At 51.3% G+C, this 22,420-nt stretch overlaps 1 protein-coding gene across 13 annotated transcripts in view; it reads right to left on the bottom strand.

The window, feature by feature from the left end:
* The window catches only part of PKN1 (protein kinase N1), a 41,148-nt gene that overhangs the window by 1,801 nt on the left and 16,927 nt on the right, over positions 1-22,420 (bottom strand). For 12 of the 13 annotated variants that reach the window (XM_074026141.1, XM_074026142.1, XM_065536293.2 and 9 more), the window contains 14 exons: positions 20,657-20,802; positions 20,060-20,273; positions 19,132-19,326; positions 11,861-11,970; positions 11,623-11,766; positions 6,173-6,248; positions 5,946-6,087; positions 5,762-5,855; positions 2,710-2,789; positions 2,554-2,629; positions 2,377-2,468; positions 525-701; positions 229-291; positions 54-130 (listed from right to left, as the gene is read on the bottom strand). In XM_074026141.1, coding sequence (XP_073882242.1) covers positions 54-130; positions 229-291; positions 525-701; positions 2,377-2,468; positions 2,554-2,629; positions 2,710-2,789; positions 5,762-5,855; positions 5,946-6,087; positions 6,173-6,248; positions 11,623-11,766; positions 11,861-11,970; positions 19,132-19,326; positions 20,060-20,273; positions 20,657-20,802 — 1,686 coding nt within the window. The remainder of the gene's footprint in view (positions 1-53; positions 131-228; positions 292-524; positions 702-2,376; positions 2,469-2,553; positions 2,630-2,709; positions 2,790-5,761; positions 5,856-5,945; positions 6,088-6,172; positions 6,249-11,622; positions 11,767-11,860; positions 11,971-19,131; positions 19,327-20,059; positions 20,274-20,656; positions 20,803-22,420) is intronic. The other variant, XM_074026146.1, reaches the window with a different exon arrangement.

Genomic DNA, 22,420 nt, shown 5'->3' with positions numbered 1-22,420 from the left:
AGGGACCCCATTCCTTCCCGCTCCTTTGTCTAATCCCGAGGCCAGTCCCTCACCCTCCTTGCAGAGGCCAAAGTCTGTGATCTTGACGTAGCCCTCGGTGTCCAGAAGCAAATTGTCCAACTTCAGGTCCCTGTTGGGGGTTGGGGGATGGAAAGAGGGATGAGCGGGGGTCTGGGCCCTGTCCCCACAGCGGGCAGTGTGCACATGCATGCGCGCACACACACACACCTGTAGACAATCTTGTGTTCATGAAGAAACTGTAGGCCCAGCACCACGCAGGCGGAATAAAACCTGCAGAGAGAGAGGCTGCTGAGGGGTGGGGCCACCCTGCAAGCAGGGAGGGTCACATAAGCCTGGTTCCCACAACCTCAAAAGCCCCCCCAGTCTCCCCAAAGCTCTGGGAGGCTGGGGGAAGCAAGGCCTGAGGGTGGAGGGGTGAGAGGCAGGCTGCCAGCCTCTCGAGGGGACTGAAATGTCAGACGCTGTGGAGGGAGGCGGGGCCCGGGCCGGGGGGCCAGGCTCACACGGCACGAGGCTCAGAGAACACGTCGCTGTGGATGTGAAGCATCAGGTCCCCACCGGCCGAGTACTCCATCACGAAGCACACGTGCTCCGGTGTCTGGAAACAGCCAAAGAGGTTCACCAGGAAGGGATGTCCCGCATTGGTCACTGCCGCCAAGATCCGCTTCTCACACATCAGGCTGGGGAGGGGTGGGGGACAGAAGTCAGAGACCATGGCCGCCGCTTACCCCCGACTCCCAGACGGCAAGCAAAGCCCATACAGAGGGAAGCAGAACTGAGAAATGTCATCTCAGCACCTGGATACAGCCATGCCTGAAGGCAGCACACTCCTGGACTTTTCTGATGCAGACCAATACATTTCTTTACTTGTTTCTGAGTTGGGTTCCTGATTATCAAAAGAATGCTGGGAAGACCAAGGACAATCTCAGTGCCTGTACCGAATGTTTAGAGGGGTTAGGCACTGTGTAGACAGCACCTGACAACCGTGTGTGTGGAAGGCAGCAGCACTCCGCTTCTCCACATCAAGAGGGGTTCTTTTTTTTTTTTTTTTGAGACAGAGTCAAGCTGGAGTGCAGTGGTGCGATCTTGGCTCACTGCAACCTCTGCCTCCTGGGTTCAAGTGATTCTCCTGCCTCAGCCTCCCAAATAGGTGGGACTACAGAGGCCCGCTACCACACCCGGCTGATTTTTGTATTTTTAGTACAGACGGGGTTTCACCATGTTGGCCATACTGGTCTCGATGTCCTGACCTCGGGTGATCCATGCACCTCGGCCTCCCAAAGTGCTGGGATTACAGGCGTAAGCCACAGTGCCTGGCAAAGAGGCTGAGGTTCTGAAGGGAGAAGTGACCTCCCCAGGATCTCCAAGCCCATGCTGCAGATGTGAGATTTGAACCCAGGATCCTGTCCCCAAAGCAGAGGCAGTATGTTTGCACCACGAAGGGCACAGGCTTCAGAACCTGAGTCTCTAGCTTTGAATCCTGGACCTGCTGCTTACTGGCTGTGTGACCTTGGGTAAATTGCTCAACCTCTCTGTGCCATCAGTATTTACCTTATAGGGCAACATGGAGGAACAAACGAATAACTTTTTTTTTTTTTTTTTTTTTTTTTTGAGACGGAGTCTCGCTCTGTCGCCCAGGCTGGAGTGCAGTGGCCAGATCTCAGCTCACTGCAAGCTCCGCCTCCCGGGTTCACGCCATTCTCCTGCCTCAGCCTCCCGAGTAGCTGGGACCACAGGCACCGCCACCTCGCCCGGCTAATTTTTTGTGTTTTTAGTAGAGACGGGGTTTCGCCGTGTTAGCCAGGATGGTCTTGATCTCCTGACCTTGTGATCCGCCCGTCTCGGCCTCCCAAAGTGCTGGGATTACAGGCTTGAGCCACCGCGCCCGGCCATGAATAACTTTTATAAGAACTATTATTATCTTGGTATTAGGCTAGTAGGTATTAGTGACTTATTTGTTCTGAGACAGGGTCTCACTGTGTTGCCCAGGCTGGAGTGCAGCGGTGTGATCTCAGCTCACTGCAACCTTGACCTACTGGGCTCAGGTGATCCTCCTATCTCAGCCTCATGAGTAGCTGGGGCTACAAGCACGTACCACCACACTCAGCTAATTATTTTGTATGTTTTGTAAAGATGGGGGTGTCGCCATGTTGCCCAGCCTGGTCTTGAAATTCTGAGCCCAAGTGATCCACCTGCCTCGGCCTCCCAGAGTGCTGGGGTTACAGGCGAGAGCCACCGTGCCTGGCATTAGTGACCACTATGAGTCACTCTCCCTGCAGCTCCAAGGAGAGAACTGCTCTGTCATTTCCCAAAAGAGAAGACAGAGGTCCCCAGAGGACCACGGCAGGTCCCCACCTCTCCACCTCGTCTCGGGCCACAATGTCCCCTTTCTTCAGAGCCTTGATGGCGAACAGCTCCCCACTGGGCCGGAATTCGGAGAGCAGCACCTGGAACCACAATGGGCAGGGGTGGCTTTAGTGGCCAGCCAGGGACCTGGGGGGGGGTCTCCCAATCCGCTGCCCTCCACCTCACCTTCCCAAAGTGACCCCGGCCCAGCACCGCCAGGAACTTGAAATCCTCAAGGGTCAGAGGCGACTTCCTCAGAGGGCTGTGGAGAGAGGCCACTGGTGAGGACAAGGACAGCAGGCAGGGGTGGGTGGTGGGCAGGGGGCCGGGGAGTGGTGTCACCTGCACAGGGCGGGGCCTGGGGTCTCCTGGGTCTCCGAAGGCAGCTTGGGAGTGATGGAGGATTCCTGGATCGGGGAGCTCTGTGGCGGAGAAGAGGCCAGAGTAAGGGGAGTCAGAGAGGCCCTCATAACCACAACAGCCTCTGAGGCCCTGCAAGATCTGCCCCCCACCTCTCTGTCCTCACCTCTCCTCCCATGCGGCCCCTCACTCACTCTCCTCCAGCCACACGCCTGCACCACCACGCCCGGCTAATTTTTGTACTTTCAGTAGAGATGGGGTTTCACCATGTTGGCCAGGCTGGTCTGGAACTCTTGACCTCAGGTGATCCACCCACCACGGCCTCCCAAAGTGCTGGGATTACAGACGTGAGCCACCACGCCCAGCCCGAATTTTCTTTTTTGTTTTTTTTTAGAGACACAGTCTTGCTCTGTCGCCCAGGATGGAGTGCAGTGGCACAGTCATAGCTTAGTGCAGCCTTCAACTCTACCTTCACCTCCTGAAGGTAGGGGGTGGGACTAAAGGCTTGCACCACCACACCCAGCTAATTTTTTTTTTTGAGACTGAGTTTCATTCTTGTTACCCAGGCTGGAGTACAATGGCACGATCTCCGTTCACTGCAACCTCCGCCTCCCGGGTTCAAGTGATTCTCCTACCTCAGTCTCCCAAAGAGCTGAGATTACAGGCATGCACCACCAAGCCAGGCTAATTTTTTATATTTTTAGTAGAGATGGGGTTTCTCCATGTTGGTCAGGGTGGTCTCGAACTCCCGACCTCAGGTGATCTACCCGCCTCAGCCTCCAAAGTGCTGGGATTACAGAATTGTTCAGCTTCCCGTGTAGCTGGGACTACAAGTCCCATCATGCCTGGCTCGACAATGTCCATTTTTAATTTTTTAATTTTTTTTAAAATTTTTTATTTTTTATTTTTTTTTGAGACAGTCTCGCTTTGTCGCCCAGGCTGGAGTGCAGTGGCGCAATCTCGGCTCACTGCAAGCTCCGCCGCCCGGGTTCACGCCATTCTCCTGCCTCAGCCTCCCGAGTAGCTGGGACTATAGGCGCCTGCCACCTCACCCGGCTAGTGTTTTTTTGTATTTCTTAGTAGAGACGGGGTTTCACCGTGTTAGCCAGGATGGTCTCGATCTCCCGACCTCGTGATCCGCCCGTCTCGGCCTCCCAAAGTGCTGGGATTACAGGCTTGAGCCACCGCGCCCGGCCAGCTTTCACTTTTTTTTTTTTTTTTTTTTTTGAGACGGAGTCTCACGCTGTTGCCCAGACTGGAGTGCAGTGGCGCGATCTTGGCTCACTGCAAGCTCCGCCTCCTGGGTTCACGCCATTCTCCTGCCTCAGCCTCCTGAGTAGCTAGGACTACAGGCGCCCGCCACCGCGCCCGGCTAATTTTTTTTTTGTATTTTTAGTAGAGACGGGGTTTCACTGTGGTCTCGATCTCCTGACCTTGTGATCCGCCCGCCTCGGCCTCCCAAAGTGCTGGGATTACAGGCTTGAGCCACTGCGCCCGGCCTTTTTTTTTTTTAAAGAGATGCAGTGGCTGGACGCAGTGGCTCACACCTATAATCCCAGCACTTTGGGAGGCTGAGGCGGGCAGATCACCTGAGGTCAGGAGTTCAAGACTAGCCTGGTCAACAAGGTGAAACCCCGTCTCTATTAAAAAGACAAAAATTAGCCAGGTGTGGTGGCGCACACTTGTAGTCCCAGCTACTCGCGTGGCTGAGGCAGGAGAATTCCTTGAACCCAGGAGGTGGAGGCTGCAGTAAGCCCAGATCACACTACTGCACTCCAGCCTGGGCAACAGAGTGAGACTCCATCTCAAAAAAAAAAAAAATGGAGTTTCACCATGTTGTTGAGGCTGGACTCCAACTCCGGGACTCAAGTCATCCTCCTGCCTCGGCCTCCCAAGTAGCTGGGACCACAGGTGAAGTGATTTTTACATTTTTAAATCGTTGGGGGAAAAAAAAAAGAGGAAGAATATTTCATTGCCCATGAAAGTTCAACGATGTTCAAACTTCCGTGTGAACTACCAATAAGGTTTTACCGGAATAGAGACACGCTTATGGTGTACAAATCGTCTGTGGCTGCTTTCAAACTACAAAGCAGACAGGGACTGTCTAGCCCACAAAGCCAAAAATATTGACTCTCTGGCCCTTTCCGGAAAATGCATGCTGACCTCTGACCTAGATAAAGACGAGGAACATTTCCATTACCCGGCAGGTCCCCTTGTGGCTCCCAGCTTGCGGTAACCTCTGCCTAGAGCACAGCACTCTCTCGATCACTCTGTCATCGACATGAGTTTTAAATATGCTCGTTTTGCAAAGCGGTGCACTGAGGCACAGAGAGGTGAAGCGCAGAGCCAAGAGGTGGCAGGGCAGGGATGGGAACCCAGGCGGCCCAGCCCCCGAGCTCACAGTTTTATTTATTTATTTTTATTTTTTGAGACGGAGTCTCGCTCTGTCACCCAGGTTGGAGCGCAGTTGGCATGATCTTGGCTCACTGCAACCTCCGCCTCTCAGGTTCAACTGCCCCAGTTTCCCGGGTAGTTGGGATTACAGGTGCCCACAACCGCACCCGGCTAATTCTTGTATTTTTAGTAGAGACGGGGTTTCATTGTGTTGGCCAGGCTGGTCTTGAACTCCTGGCCTCAGCCTCCCAAAGTGCTGGGATTACAGGTGTGAGCCACTGCGCCCGGCCTGTTTTATTTTTTGAGATAAGATTTCCCTATGTAGCCCAGGCAGCCATGCAGGGGCAGGATCATGGCTCACCATGGCTCACTGTGTTGCCCAGGCTGGTCTCAAACTCTTGGGCTCCAGCAATCCTCCCATGTCAGCCTCCCAGAAGTGCTGAGATTATAGGCATGAGCCGTTTGTTAGCCAGGATGGAGATCTGGGCACAGGTTTTAACCAGCATAGAGATCTGGGCCCTGGTTCTGCCACAGACATGCTGCGGGGCTCCAAGGAAGTTCCTAGTGGTCTCTGAGCCTGGAGCAGGACCCCTGACGCTGCCCAGGCCAGGCCTAGCGGGGGAGAAGGAGGGACCCTCACCAGGCTCGATGGGCGGGAAGGAGGATCCCGCGAGCTCTTCTGAGGTGAGCCGTCCGAGTCGGTGCCGAGGTTCAGCTTCTCCACCGATATGTCACTGCCGCAGACGAGAGGAGGGTGTGTCTGGGGCCCAGGACTCTCGCAGGCTTCAAGGGGTGGCCGGGACCCCGGGGCCCTCCTTCCTTACCCCGTGGTCCGGGCCTCGGATCCTGGAGAAGCCCCAGGGCTGAAGGTGCCTGTGCCCGTGGCATTGGGGATGAGCCTCCGGAGCAGCCGCACCCACGTGGCGACGTCGATGTTCATCTGCCTAGCGCGCTGGAACGCCTTCCCTGGGGGGACGGCGGCAGGCATCACCCTCCATGACACTCCCAGGACCCCGGCCTCTCCCCCAGGAGGCCTGGAGCACCCTCTCACCTTGCTGCTTGGAGAAAATTTTCTTCTGCCGTCGGAGCCGAGGAATCCTCTCAATGACAGGGTTGCGGAAGGTGACCTGGGGGAAGGGACCAAACGGTGAGGACCCCTGCCCACCTGCAGGCAGACAGCTTGGTAAGGAAGCCCCTAGGAGCACGGGTGTGCACGCCCCAGTGGGGTTCTGGTCAGGTGGCATCAGATTCAACCCGAGTACCAGGTGACAATGAAGAGGCCATCAGTGCCACCCACGGCTCCCCTCCTGAAGGGACGTCCTGGAAAAGCAAGAAGCAGACAACCGGGTCCCCTTCTAGAGGTGGGGAGAGCATCTGATCCAACAAGACTGACAGACAGCGACCACAAACGGACGCCACACCATCCCACACCCCGATTCCCCACATGTGCTCCCAGACCCCAGACCTGCAGTAGCAGCAACACCTGGGCACTTGCTAGAAACGCAGGTTTCCAGGCCCCCCCTTTGACCTACTGAGCCAGAAACACGGAGTGGAGGAAGCGCGCTCTCTGTGTGTGTGTGTGTGTGTGTGTGAGAGAGAGAGAGATACATCTATACAGATAGATAGATAGATAGATAGATAGATAGATAGATAGATAGATAGATAGATAGATAATTTTTTTTAGACAGGGTCTTGCTCCATTGCCCAGGCTGGAGTATAGTAGTGCAATCTCGGCTCACTGCAGCCTCCACCTCCCGGGCTCAAGCGATCCTCCCACCTCAGCCTCCTGAGTAGCTGGGACTACAGGCGCACACCCCCATGCCTGGCAAATAGTTGTATTTTTTGTAGAGACGGAGTTTCACCATCTTGGTCAGGCTGGTCCTAAACTCCCGGGCTCAAGTGATCTGCCCACTGTGGCCTCCCAAAGTGCTGGGATTACAGGCGTGAGCCACTGCGCCCGGCCTTAAAGCACTCAATATTTCAACAAGTCTCCAGGCAACGCTGGTGCCCACCCATCTACGGAAGTCACCCGTCAAGTTTAATTCTCCCAACTCCAACACAATTTCTAGAAGATGCCGAAGTCACAGAACTGCAGTGTCTGGTACGGTTTCACATGTGGCGATTTAAATTTAAATTAGTGAAAATGTCAGTGAAATTAAAACTTTGAGCCGGGCGTGGTGGCTCACGCCTGTAATCCCAGCACTTTGGGAGGCTGAGGTGGGTGGATCACGAGGTCAGGAGATCGAGACCATCCTGGCTAACACGGTGAAACCCCATCTCTACTAAAAATACAAAAAATTAGCCGGGCGTGGTGGCGGGCGCCTGTAGTCCCAGCTACACGGGAGGCTGAGGCAGGAGAATGGCGTGAACCCGGGAGGCGGAGCTTGCAGTGAGCCGAGATCGCGCCACTCACTCCAGCCTGGGCGACAGAGCGAGACTCCGTCTCAAAAAAAAAAAAAAAAAAAAAAAAAAAACTTTGGTTCCCTGGTCGCACGGGTTGCATTTCAGATAGAGAACATTTCCATCTACAACAGAACTCAGCCACTGTGGGTACATCAACAACAGAGCTGCAGAAAGTTCCCTTTTTTTTTTTTTTTGAGATTCTGTTGCCCAGGCTGGAGTACAGTGGCGCAATCTGGGCTCACCACAACCTCCACCTCCCAGACACTAGAGATTCTCCTGCCTCAGTCTCCCGAGTAGCTGGGGTTACAGGCACCCACCACCATGCCCAGCTTTTTTCTTTTTTTTTTTTTTTTGAGACAGAGCCTCACTCTGTTGCTCAGGTTGGAGTGCAGTGGTGCGATCTTGGCTCACTGCAACCTCCACCTCCCCGATTCAAGCGATTCTCCTGCCTCAGCCTCCCAAGTAACTGGCATTACAGGCATGTGCTATCACGCCCAGCTAATTTTTGTATTTTTAGTAGAGACTGGGTTTCTCCATGTTGGCCAGGTTGGTCTTGAACTCCTGACCTCAGGTGATCTGCCTGCCTGACCCTCCCAAAGTGCTGGGATGACAGGCGTGAGCCACCACACCCAGCCTAATTTTTGTATTTTTGGTAAAGACGGGGTTTCACCATGTTGGCCAGGCTGGTCTCAAACTCCTGACCTCAAATGATCCATCAGCCTCAGCCTCCCAAAGTGCTGGGATTACAGGCGTGAGCCACCGTGCCTGGACCAGCCCCTTTCTTTCAGTGGTGCTTGATGATCAGACCAGGGGAGAACCTCTGCTTGGGGATATGGATATAGAGAGATGGATAAGTAGACACAGAAAGAGACACATATAGATGCAGGTAGATAGAGAGGGGCATGGATGGAAGGGTAGTTACAGATAGAGTAAGAGAGAGGCTGATAGAAGCAGGGATACATACAGATAGAAGGATGGATGGATGGATGGATAGATAGATACAGCTATCGAGAGAAAAATAGAGAGAGGAACAGATAGATATAGACGGGGATAGATAGAGCCAGAGAGAGGAATGGGTAGATACAAATAGAGATAGAGGAATATACAGAGATGGATGGATAAAGGGATAAGCATAGATAAGATAAATGGATGGACGGATAAGATGATAGATAATATAGATGGATAGATAGATAATATGGATAGATAATATAGACAGATGGGTAAATGGAAAGATAGATTAGTTGATAGATAATATAGATAGATGGATGGATAGATCTAGCTACAGAGAGAAAAATTAGAGGCACAGATAGAGAGGGATAGATAAAGATAGAGGAATGGGTAGATGTATATAGAGAGAAATATATAGAGATGGATGGATGGATGATGTATATACAAGATTGATGGATAAGATGACTGACAGATAATAGAGACGGATGCATGGAAAAATAGATTGGTTGATAGATAATATACAGAGAGATAGACAAATGGATAGATGGATTAGATAAATAGGTAATATAGATGGATACATAGATAAGACAGATAGATAATATAGGTATATCTATCAATGGATAAAGGATGCATTGATAAGATGGCTGGGCCGGGCGCAGTGGCTCACGCCTGTAATCCCAGCACTTTGGGAGGCTGAGGCGGGCAGATCATGAGGTTAGGAGATCGAGACCATCCTGGCTAACATGGTGAAACGCTGTCTCCACTAAAAATACAAAAAATTAGCCGGGCGAGGTGGCGGGCGCCTGTAGTCCCAGCTACTCAGGAGGCTGAGGCAGGAGAATGGCGTGAACCCGGGAGGCAGAGTTTGCAGTGAGCCAAGATCGCACCACTGCACTCCAGCCTGGGCGACAGAGCGAGACTCCGTCTCAAAAAAAAAAAAAAAAGATGGATGGATGAATGCATAGACAGACAGACAGAGTGGATGGATGGACAGGTAGGTGGGTAAATAATAGATAATATGTGTTTATACATATATAAGTAATCTATTATGTATATATGTAAAATGGGGTACACATATAGGTCAGCGGAAGATTAAGAGTTTTTTAGGATAATTTGGCTAAATGAGGGGTCAGGTCACTTTCCTTCTCTGTGCCCTAGTTTCCTCCTCTGTCAAATTTGAGTAATAACAGTCCCTCTTTTGCTAGTTGGTTGTGAGAATTAAAAAGTTCACGTCGCCAAAGCACTCGCTACAGAGTCTGGCTTATGCTAGGCGAATTCAGCTAGAAATGTCATTCGGACCAGGGGTTCCCAACCAGGGAGCACTAAACAATGTCTGGAGACCTCTGGGCTGCCAAACCTTAGGGGGAGCCGGTGCTACTGCCATCCTGTAAGCAGTGGGCAGAGGTGCTGCTAAACATTCTCCAGTGCACAGGACAGCCCCACCACAGAGGATGATGTGGCCCCAGATGTCAACAATGCCAAGGGGAGGCCACCCCAATTCAGACCTTCACCCTCACACGGCTGTGGAAGGAATCGCTTTCTCTTGACTGTGGCTGGTAACAATCACCACGATATGTTGCCAGGTTTTGTATCACTTTTCCGGCTGGATGAAATTTTATAATTTATTTCCTTTTTTCTTTAAACATTTCTAAATTTGGAAATCAGCTTCTTCTTCTTCTTCTTTTTTTTTTTTTTTAAATATCTTGCCTCAGAACAAAACCAATCCCAGCTAAGGTTATATCACTGATGTGGCTAATTAGAAGTTCTTTTCTTCTTCTTCTTCTTTTTTTTTTTTTTTTTTTTTGAGACAAAGTCTCACTCTTGTTGCTCAGGCTGGGGTGCAATGGCATGATCTCAGCTCACTGCAACCTCTGTCTCCTGGGTTCAAGCAATTCTCCTGCCTCAGCCTCCCGAGTAGCTGGGATTACAGGTGCCCACTACCATGCCCAGCTAATTTTTGTATTTGTAATAGAGATGGGGTTTCACCATGTTGACCAGGCTAGCCTGGAACTCCTGGCCTCAAGTGATCCACCTGCCTTGGCCTCCCAAAGTGCTGGGATTACAGGTGTGAGCCACCGCACCCGGCCAAGGTGTGCTTTTCTATCAAGGTTCAGAGACAGATCTAAAATGTATCTTCCCCTTCTAGAATACACTGATCTAAAACATACCTGCCACTTCTAAAAGAGCCTGATCTAAAACTATCTTTCCGTACTAAGAGAAACCAGATCTAAAACATATCTTATGCTTCTAAAAGAGCCTGATCTAAAATGTACCTTCCCCTTCTAGAACAGACAGATCTTTTATTTTATTTTATTTTTTTGAGATGGAGTCTCACTCTGTTGCCCAGGCTAGAGTGCAGTGGTGGGATTTCAGCTCACTGCAGCCTCTGCCTCCTGGGTTCAAGCGATTCTCCTGTCTCAGCCTCCTGAGTAGCCGGGACTAAAGGCATGCGCCACCACACCCAGCTAATTTTGTATTTTTAGTTGAGACATGGTTTCACCATGTTGGCCAGGCTGGTGTCCCTGACCTCAGGTGATCCACCTGCCTCGGCCTTCCAAAGCGCTGGGATTACAGGCATGAGCCACCACGCCCAGCCTAGAACAGGCAGATCTAAAGCCTATCTTCCCTTTCTAGAAGAGCCTGATCAAAAACATACCTTTCCCTCTACAAGATATCTATTTAAAATGTATCTTCCCCTTCTAGAAGAGGTAGATCTAAAACATATCTCCCCCTTTTAGAAAAGCCTGACCTAAAACATGCCTTCCCCTTCCAGAAAAGGCAAATCTAAAACGTATCTTCCCTTTCTAGAAGAGTATGATCTAAAGCCTATCTTCCCTTTCTAGAAAAGCCTGATCTAAAACATCTTTCCCTTCTAGAAAAAAGCAGATCTAAAACATCTCTTCCCCTTCTAGAAGAGGCTGACCTAAAACATATCTTCTCCTTCTAGAAAAGGCAGAGTTAACACATATCCTCTGTTTCTAGAAGAGCTGGATCTAAAATGTGTTTTCCTCTTCTAGAAGAGCCTGACCTAAATCGTATCTTCCCCTTCTGGAAGAGCCAGACCGAAAACAGATTTTCCCCTTCTAGGAAACTGGGAATGGGGGAGTGAGGGAGAAGCAGCATTTTCTCAGGATCAGGGGTGGGCTGTACCTCGGCCACCAGGCAGCCCTGGGGTTCCATGTCCAGCTGCACCTCATGCCTCTCATTGTCCAAGAAATCCTCCAACTTCAGGAATTTGAGGGCACACAGGCCCCGCTGGTCCCGCCAGAACACAGCCAACTCCAGTTCCCGTGCCTGCAGGGAGAGGAAGAGGGCCATCACTCAGGGTGCCAGAGGCACGGAACGCCTCCTCCTCCTCCGGGCCCTGTTGTCCTCCAACGCAGCTCACCCTCTCCAGCTCCAGAGTGAAGCTCTGGTCCCAGGCACTGGGGCCACATGGCTTCCAAGACGTCTGCCCCACCACTGTGTTGTCCAGCTTAAGCACAGTGCTGACTTCACCTGAAATGGGGGAGAGGGCCCAGTCAGAAAATGCTGGCAGCGGCCAGGCAAGGTGGCTCATGCCTGTAATCCCGGCACTTTAGGAAGTCGAGGCAGGCAGATCAGTTGAGGCCAGGAGTTCAAGACCAGCCTGGCCATCATGGCAACACCCCATCTCTACTGAAAATACAAAAAATTAGCTGGGCTTGGTGGCGCACGCCCGTAATGCCAGCTACTCAGGAGGCTGAGGCAGGATCATCACTTGAACCCAGGAGGCAGAGGTTGTAGTGAGCCGAGATCATGCTACTGCACTCCAGCCTGGGTGACAGAGCGAGACGAAAGAGAGAGAGAGAAAGAGAGAAAGAAAACAGAAAGGAAAAATGGCCTTGCACAGTGGCTTGTGCCTGTAATCTCAACACTTTGGGAGGCTGAGGCAGGTGGATCACCTGAGGTCAGAAGTTTGAGATCAGCCTGACCAACATGGTGAAACCCCGTGTCTGCTAAAAATACAAAATTAACCAGGTGTGGTGGCGCATGCCTGTAATCCCAGTTACTCGGGAGGCTGAGGCAGGAGAATCACTTGAATCCAGGAGGCGGAGGTTGCAGTGAGCCGAGATCACGCCACTGCACTCCAACCTGAGCGACAAGAGTAAAGTTCTACCTCAAAAAAAAAAAAAAAAGAAAGAAAGAAAAAAAGAAAGAAAATGCTGGCAGAAAGGGGCAGGTCTATTATCTTTTTCTTTCTTCTTCTTCTTTTTTTTTTTTTTTGGTAGAGATGAGTCTTGTTATGTTGACTAGGCTGGTCTCAAACTCTTGGCCTCAAGTGATATTCTCCTGCCTCAGCCTCCCAAGTATCTGGGATTACAGGCATGAGCCACCAGGCCTGGCTGTCTGCTATCTTTTTAAAATAAATCCTCCTCTCCATTACTTTTCTCCAACTGTGAAGTTTTGCATTTGACATTGAAGCCTTTTTTTTTTTTTTTTTTGAGACGGAGTCTCGCTCTGTAGCCCAGGCTAGAGTGCAGTGGCGTGATCTCGGCTCACTGCAAGCTCCGCCTCCCGCGTTCACGCCATTCTCCTGCCTCAGCCTCCCGAGTAGCTGGGACTACAGGCGCCCACCACCTCGCCCGGCTAATTTTTTGTATTTTTAGTAGAGACGGGGTTTCACTGTGGTTTCGATCTCCTGACCTTGTGATCCGCCCGCCTCGGCCTCCCAAAGTGCTGGGATTACAGGCATGAGCCACCGCGCCCGGCCGACATTGAAGCCTTTAATCCAGTTGATTTTTTTTTTTCCATGGTGTGAGGTGAGGCAGGGATCCAAATTCAGTTTTATTCTACATGGAAGTCCCAGCAACATACTCCTAAGAATTTATTTATTCATTTATTTTTTGAGCCAGAGTCTCTCTCTGTCACCCAGGCAGGAGTGCAGTGGCACAATCTCGGCTCACTGCAACTTCCACCTCCTGGGTTCAAGCAATTCTCGTGCCTCAGCCTCCAAAGTAGCTCAGACTACGGGCACACACTACCATGCCCAGCTAATTTTTGTGTTTTTAGTAGAGATGGGGTTTTGCCATGTTGGCCAGGCTGGTCTTGAACTCCCAAACTCAAGTGATCACTGGCCTTGGCCTCCCACAGTGCTGGGATTACAGGCGTGAGCCACCGTGCCCAGGCCCTCCTAAGAATTTACCCTAGCAAAATGCATGCATGTATACATCAGTAGATACATTTATAGAAAGTATATATAACAGTCCAAAATAGAGGCATCCCACAGTCCATTAACAGGAGAATTAATATTTTAAAACTGCGATACACTCTTAGTAGCTGAAGTACAAAATTGCTGATATTTAACTATTTTTTTTTTTTTGGTTTCAGAAAAAGGCAATTCGATATGGCTCAGTCTAACATAATGGATTATTAAGCAGGAATAAATATGAATTAACTATAGCTTCTCACAACAAAATGGATGAGTCTCCCAAAACAATGCTTTTTTTGTTTGTTTGTTTGGTTTTGTTTTTTTGCATTTTTTTATAGGATGGGGTTTCATCATGTTGCCCAGGCTGGGCTCAAATTCCTTGGCTCAAGCAATCCCTCCACCTTGGCCTCCCAAAGTGCTGGGATTACAAGCTTGAGCCACTATGCCTAGCCCCGAAACAATGTTGAATGAAAAAAGCCATGTGATAGAATACAGTCTGTATGAGCCTATCAATATAAAGTTCTAATACCAGGCAAAATTAAACTAAAGTTTTTGGAGATGCAAACATGGAATTCTACAACTATGAATTATAGCAAGGAAATGATAAGAGTCGGGACAGTAGTCACCTCTATGGCAGAGGAAGGAGCTGGAATTGGGAAGGAGACAGGAGGGGGCTTCTGGAGAGCTGGAAATATTCTATTTCTTTTCCTTTTTTTTTTTTTTTTTTTTTTACGATGGGGTCTCGCTCAGTTGCCCAGGCTGGAATGCAGTGGTGCAATCACGGCTCACTGTAGCCTTGACCTCCTGCATTCAAGTGATCCTCCCACTTCAGCCTCCCAAGTAGCTGGGACCGCAGGCATAAGCCACCATGCCCACGTCTGGTTAATTTTTGGTTGGTCTGTCTTCGCTTTTTTTCTCTTTAGTTTTCTTTTTTTCTGTGACACAGACTCAGGAGGGCCTGATGACATGTGCCCCATTTTTTTTATTATTTGTAAAGACAAGGTCTTGCTGTGTTGCCCAGGCTGGTCTTGAACTCCTGGGTTCAAGTGATCCTCCTGCAAATCCCAAAGTGCTGCGATTCCAAGCACGAGCTGTGGCCCCTGGCTGCCATATTCTATTTGCTAACGCAGGTGGTGGTAACATGGGTGTCTGCTCTCCCATTACTCTTCTCTACACTCCCTTTTTTTTTTTTTTTTTTTTTGGTACACATGTATTAATTTTCTTTCTTTGTCCTTTCTTTAGCTGCGAGATTAGGAATCAAATTTTCTTTTAAAAAAATTATGGCCGGCCGGTCGCGGTGGCTCACACCTATAATCCCAGCACTTTAGGAGGCTGAGGCATGCGGATTACGAGGTCAGGAGATCGAGACCATCCTGGCTAACACAGTGAAACCCCGTCTCTACTAAAAATACCAAAAAAAGGCCGGGCGCGGTGGCTCACGCCTGTAATCCCAGCACTTTGGGAGGCCGAGGCGGGCGGATCACAAGGTCAGGAGATCGAGACCACGGTGAAACCCCGTCTCTACTAAAAATACAAAAAAAATTAGCCGGGCGCGGTTGTGGGCGCCTGTAGTCCCAGCTACTCGGGAGGCTGAGCCAGGAGAATGGCGTGAACCCGGGAGGCGGAGCTTGCAGTGAGCCGAGATCGCGCCACTGCACTCCAGCCTGGGCGACAGAGCGAGACTCCGTCTCAAAAAAAAAAAAAAAAAAAAAAAAACCCAAAAAAAATTAGCCGGGCGAGGTGGCGGGCGCCTGTAGTCCTAGCTACTCGGGAGGCTGAGGCAGAAGAATGGCGAGAACCCGGGGGGTGGAGCTCGCAGTGAGCCGAGATCGCGTCACTGCACTCCAGCCTGGGCGACTGAGCAAGACTCCATCTCAAAAAAAAAATTATGGCTAACATGGCGAAACCCCGTCTCCACTAAAAATACAAAAATTAGAAAATTAGCCGGGCATGGTGGCACATGCCTGTAATCCCAGCTACTTGGGTGGCTGAGGCAAGAGAATCACTCAAACTGAGGAGGCAGAGGTTGCAGTGAGCCGAGACCGTGCCACTGCACTCCAGTCTGGGCAGCAGAGCGAGACTCCGTCTCAAGAAAAAACAAAATTACCCCGTCTCTACTAAAAAATACAAAAAACTAGCCGGGCGAGGTGGCGGGCGCCTGTAGTCTGAGCTACTCGGGAGGCTGAGGCAGGAGAATGGCGTGAACCCGGGAGGCGGAGCTTGCAGTGAGCTGAGATCCGGCCACTGCACTCCAGCCTGGGCGGCAGAGCGAGACTCCGTCTCAAAAAAAAAAAAAAAAAAAAAAGAAAAAACAAAATTATGGCAAAATACATATAACATAAAATTTACCATCATAATAATTTTTAAGTGTCCAGTTCGGTGGCATAAAGTACATTCACATTGCTGTGCAACCATTACCACCATCCATCTCCAGAACTTTCAGCTTACAAAACCCAAACTCTGTCCACATTAAAGAATAAACTCCCCATTCCCCTCCCTCTACTGCCCGGCATCCATCATTCTACTTTCTGTCTCTATGAATCTGACTACTCTAGGAACCTCATATAACTGGAATCATACAATATTTGTCTTTTGGGGACTGGCTTATTTCACTTAGACTAATGTCCTCAAGGTTCATCCATGTTTCAGGATGAGACAGGATTTCTTTCCTTTTTTTTTTTTTTTTTTTTTTTGAGACAGAGTCTCACTCTGTCACCCAGGTTGGAGTGCAGTGGCATGATCTTGGCTCACTGTAACCTCCGCCTCCTGGGCTCAAGCGATTTTCCTCCCTAGTAGCTGGGATTACAGGCGTGCGCCACCATGCCTGGCTAATTTTTGTATTTTTAATAGAGACGGGGTTTCACCATGTTGCCCAGGCTGGTCTCGCACTCCTGAGCTCAAGTGATCCACCTGCCTCGCCTCCCAAAGTGCTGGAATTACAGGCAGGAGCCACTGCGCCTGGCAGGATTTCTTTCCTTTTTAAATCGGAGTAATGTTCCATTGTACGGCCGGCCCCCGTTTTGTTTATCCATTCATCTACTGGTGGACACCGGGTTGCTTCCATTTTTGGCTTTCATAGTGCTGCTGTGAACACAGGTATACAAATATCTCCTAGACCCTTTTTTTAAAGAATATTTTTCTATCACTATTTTTAAAACTGACAAAAATTATATATTTATCATGTACAACATGTTGTTTTGAAATATGTATACATTATGGAACGTCCGAGGCCTTGTTTTTAATTCTTTTGGGGATATGCCCAGAAGTAGCTTTGGATCATATGGTTATTCTTGGTTGTTGTTTTTTTTCTTTTTTTTTTGAGACAGAGTCTCATTCTGTCACCCAGGCTGGAGTACAGTGGCATGATCTCTGCTCACTCCAACCTCTGCCTCCTGGATTCAAGTAACTCTCCTGCCTCAGCCTCCAGAGTAGCTGGGACTACAGGCGCACACCACCACCACGCCCGGTTAACTTTTTATTTTTAGTAGAAATGAGGTTTCACCATGATGGCCAGGTTGGTCTTGAACTCCTGACCTCAGGTGATCCACCCACCTTGACCTCCCACAGTGCTGGGATTACAGGCGTGAGCCATTGTGCCTGGCCTGCTTACTCTGTTTTTAATCGTTTCAGGAACTGCCAATATTTCTCTCTCTCTCTCTCTTTCTTTCAGACAGTCTTGCTCTGTCACCCAGGCTGAAGTGCAGTGGCTCGATCTCGGCTCACTGCAACTTCTGCCTCCTGGGTTCAAACGATTCTCCTGCCTCAGCCTTCTGAGTAGCTGGGATTACAGACACAAACCACCATGCCCAGCTAATTTTTGTATTTTTAGTAGAGAAGGGGTTTTGCCAGGATGGCCAGGCTGGTCTCGAACACCTGACCTCATGTAATCTGCCCCCACTCAGCCTCCCAAAGTGCTGGGATGACAGGTGTGAGCCACCACGCCCGGCCATGCCAATATATTTTCCATAGGGCTGCACCATTTTACATTCCCACCAACAGTGCACAAAGGTTCTGATTTCTCTCCACATCCTAACACAGCTGTTATTTTCTGTTTGTTTTGTTGGGTTTGTAAAATAGTCATCCTAATGAGTATGATATATTGGTTTCTTGTTTGGTTTTTCCTTTTTAAATTTTTATTTATTTATTTATTTATTATTATTTTTTGAGATGGAGTCTTGCTCTGTCGCACAGGCTGGAGTATGGTGGCGTGATCTCGGCTCACTGCAACCTCCGCCTCCTGGGTTCAAGCAATTCTCTGCCTCAGCCTCCCGAGTAGCTGGGATTACAGGCACCCACCACCACGCCTGGTTAATTTTTTTGTATTTTTAGTAGAGACGGGGTTTCACCACGTTGGCCAGGCTGGCCTTGAACTCCTGACCTCATGATCCACCCGCCTCGGCCTCCCCGAGTGCTGGGATTACAAGCGTGAGCCACCACGCCCAGCCTTTTTTTTTTTTTTTTAAATCTAAATAACCTTGATTTTTTTTTTTTTTAATTTAGAGACAGGGTCTCTCTGTCATCTAGGCTGGAGTGAAATGGCTCAATGACAGCTCACTGCAGCCTGGAGCTCCTGGGCTCAAGTGATCCTCCCACCTCTAGAATACCTAGGACTACAGGTGTGGGCCACCACATCTGGCTAATTTTTACATTTTATTTTTTGTAGACACAGGGTCTTGCTATGTTGCCCAGGCTGGTCTCAAACTCCTGGCCTCAAGTGATCCTCCTGTCTCAGCCTCCCAAAGTGCTGGGATTACAGGCGTGAGCTGCTGCACCTGGCCTGTTTTGTTTGTTTTTGTTGTTTTTGTTTTCTTTTGAGACAGAGTCTGACTGTGTCACCCAGGCTGGAGGACAATGGCGCGATCATGGCTCACTGCAACATCCACATCCCGGGTTCAAGTAATTCTCCTGCCTCAGCCTCACAAGTAGCTGGGATTATAGGTGTGCACCACCATGCCCAGCTAAGTTGTATTTTTTTTTTTTTTTTGAGACGGAGTCTTGCTCTGTCGCCCAGGCTGGAGTGCAGTGGCCGGATCTCAGCTCACTGCAAGCTCCGCCTCCCGGGTTTACGCCATTCTCCTGCCTCAGCCTCCCGAGTAGCTGGGACTACAGGTGCCCGCCACCTCACGTGGCTAGTTTTTTGTATTTTTTTAGTAGAGACGGGGTTTCACCGTGTTAGCCAGGATGGTCTCGATCTCCTGACCTCGTGATCCGCCCGTCTCGGCCTCCCAAAGTGCTGGGATTACAGGCTTGAGCCACCGCGCCCGGCCAAGTTGTATTTTTAAGTAGAGACTGCATTGCACTATGTTGGCCAGGCTGGTCTCAAATTCCTGACCACAAGTGATCCGCCTGCCTTGGCTTCCCAAAGTGCTGGGATTACATGCGTAAGCCACCACACCCGACCCTCGGCCTATTTTTTAAAGGTTTACAAATATGGGGCATTCCGGGTCCCCCATGCCACCCCATTTCTCAGGGCCCACGATGCCACTCACTGGTGTTCTCAGCGTCTGCTTTGAGGCTGCTCCGGCCACTGAGGCTTCCGCTGCGGCTGTAAAGGCCCCGGGCTGGGCGGCTCAGGAATGGGGGGCGGCTGTCTGGGGTCCCAGGTCCACCCCCTGAGGGCGTAGGGTTCCAGGGGATGGTCTCTGGGAGGTCTCTGCAGCCCACCACGCGTACCTCCAGGGTCCCTGCAGGAGGGGAAAGCTCAGCAGGGGGGCCATTTCTGGGGCAGGCTGAGTGGAGGGGACCACAGTGGGGAGGGGACACATCGAGACGCAGCCATGGTACAAGTGGGAGCCAGTGAGGGACAACCAGGGTGGAGCACAGAGCCTGAGGCCGGGATGTCCGTGCTGGAATAGGAGAACATGAGACAAGCAGTCCTTCCAGGACGGGCTCCGATGCGGAAGTTTAGGGGCAGAAGGGAGGTTCAGGGTGCAGGCCGGGGCTCAGGCAAGCAGGAACAGGGTAGGACTAGGGGTTCTAGGGGAGGACTCGGTGGACGACCTGAGGCCTGAGATGGGCTAGGGGTCTACGGTGGGGCTGGTCTGGAGGGGTAGATGGCTGAGGGGTCTGTGGAAGGTGGGGCTGGCTGGTCTGCAGCAGGGGGATAGGAGGCTCAGGGCTGAGCGTTGTGAGGCTGAGGTGGAGCTGGGGGACAGGGGCTGGGGGAAAAATACTGGGCCAGGTGAAGAGAGATGGAGAAACTGAGAGGTGGGGAGGGGGCAAGAGCTCAGAATCAGAGGGCAAAGTAGGGTGAGAAGTCCAGGGTGCAACGGGCTGTCTACTGGAGAGGGGAGGAGACAATGGGATGGGAGTCCAGGGTTGGGGAGGGTGGAGATCCAAGTCGGGGGTCACAGGAATGGGGAAATCAGAGCAGTCAGAGGCCCAGGGCTGCAGGAGTGGGGCAGGTCTCAGGCCCACCTGTGAGCGGCGCGGGCTTGCACAGGGTGCTGTAGTGCGTGGCGGGAAAGGGCCCGGCCAGGCGGGCGCTAAAGGCGGCGGACGAGGCTGCAGCGAGCTCTTCTCGCAGCAGCCGCCCCTTGGGGTGGTCGGCGGGCAGCTCCCCCAGCCTCCGCTCCAGAGCCTCCCGCAGCAGCCCCAGCTTCTGGTTGGATTCTGTCAATTTCTCCTGGGCCTGCGGTGGGAAGTGTGGGGCTGGGGACGGGACCAGGCTTGCCCCTCCCCAAGTGCAGCCCTATGGCCCGTCCTCAGACTGACTGAGTCTCGCACTGAATTCCTCCCTAGAGGGCTAAACCTCAAACCAATTTGGTCCCACCTCTGGGAAAACTAGGCCCCACCCCCTGCAGAGACCCCGCCCCTCACAGTGGCACTGTTCCTGGCTGATGCCCCGCTTCTCACAGCAGTCTACCCAGGCTGAGGCCCCACCCCATATAAAGGTCACATACCCTTTAAGGCTCCACCCCTCAAACCAGGGCCGTTCCTGGAGAAATCCCCGCCGCTGGCTGAAGCCCCGCCCCCTGCTAAAGCCCTAGCTCTAATGAAAGCTCCGCCCCTCACCTCGCTGACTGCCTTGCGGTCCGGGGCCTTGGCAGCGCTGAGCAGGCGCAGTACGTTCTTGGCACCCTCGGCCACCGCGTGCTCCACTCGGAAGTGGTGCCGCAGCTCTTCGATGCGCAGCTCCACGGCCCCCAGGTCAGGACTCCCTGTGAGTGTGGAATACAGGGCAGTAAGGCTAGCGTGCAGCGCCCCACCAACCTAGTCCCAGACACACAGCCATTCGCAGCAACAGGCACCGGCCGCAGACAAACCATCATGAAGATGCATCACTCTTCACCCAAGGGGCAGGCACAGTGACACTGTCGCACTGTCACCTGCAGGCAGCCACACTTCAACCCATACTCTTCTATCCAAACACCATCACTCACAGGGCCAGTCTTAGGGAAAAAGTTACCCTGTTACGGGGGACAGTCTGAGCAATGACACACAGGCACACTGTCACCCCAGGCTTACCGACAGTCACATTGTCACGGTCCCTCTTCACCTCCAGGGATTTGCACAGGGGCAGACGCAGGCACACTGTGGCCCCCAAGGGACAGCCACATTATCTAGATTTAGACACTGTCACCCAGGGGCTGTCACCCAAAGAGACAAGAACACATAAATCATAGGCCAAGCACGGTGGCTCAGACCTGTAATCCCAGCACTTTGGGAGGCCGAGGCGGGTGGATCACTTGAGGTCAGGAGTTTGAGACCAGCCTGGCCAACATGGTGAAACCCTGTCTCTACTAAAAATACAAAAATTAGCTGGGCATGGTGACGCAGGCCTGTAACCCCAGCTCCTCGGGAGGCTGAGGCAGGAGAATCACTTGAACCCAGGAGGCGGGGGTTGCAGTGAGCCGAGATTGCACCATTGCTCTCCTGCCTGGGTGACAGAGTGAGACTCCATGTTATTTAAAAAAAAAAAAAATCATACTGTCATACCCATGTTGACACACCTCATTCCCCAATGAACAGTCACCAGGTTATACAGTCAACCAGGTACGGTGACACTCATGGGCATCTGGACAACCACAGACATACGACTACACTCACACAGATGCTGTCAGTCACAAAGACACTGTTAAGAGACTCAATGTTTGCCTCCTTCCAAATTCCTATGTTGAACCCCTAATTCCCAGTGGGATGGCACTTGGAGAAGGGGCCTTTGAGAGGTAATTAGGGTTAGAGGAGGTCATGGAGGGAGGGCTATCATGATGGGATTAGTGCCCTTATCGGAGGAGGAAGAGGCTGGGTGCAGTGGTCCATGCCTGTAACCGCAGCACTTTGGGAGGCTGAGGCAGGAGGATCACCTGAGGCCAGGAGTTTGATACCAGCCTGGGCACCATAGAGAGAGCTTGTCTCTACTAAAAATAAAAAATAAATTAGCCAGGCGTAGTGGCGTGTGCCTGTAGTCCCAGCTATTCTGGAGGCTGAACCAGGAGGATCACTTGAGCCCAGAAAGTCGAGGCTGCAGTGAGCTGTGATCACACCACTGCACTCCAGCCTGGGTGACAGACCAAGACCCTGTCTCAAAAAACTAAAAATGAAAAAGAAGAAGAGGAAGAGGCACTAAGGCTGTCTCTCCCTGTGAGGGTGCAGTAAGAAGGGAGCCGTCTGTAAGCCAGGAAGGGCGCCCTCACCAGGAACCGACCACGCTGGTACCCTGATCTGGGACTGCCAGTCTCCGGAACTGTGAAAAAAATACATGTCTGTTGTTTAAGCCACTCAGCCTATGGGACTTTGTTATGGCAGCCCGAGTTAAGACAGACACTGTCGCACTGA

The sequence above is a fragment of the Macaca fascicularis genome, chromosome 19 (genome assembly GCF_037993035.2).
Source record: "Macaca fascicularis isolate 582-1 chromosome 19, T2T-MFA8v1.1".
In the NCBI taxonomy this organism is placed as follows: Eukaryota; Metazoa; Chordata; class Mammalia; order Primates; family Cercopithecidae; genus Macaca; species Macaca fascicularis.
This window is presented reverse-complemented; position numbering and strand designations above follow the sequence as displayed.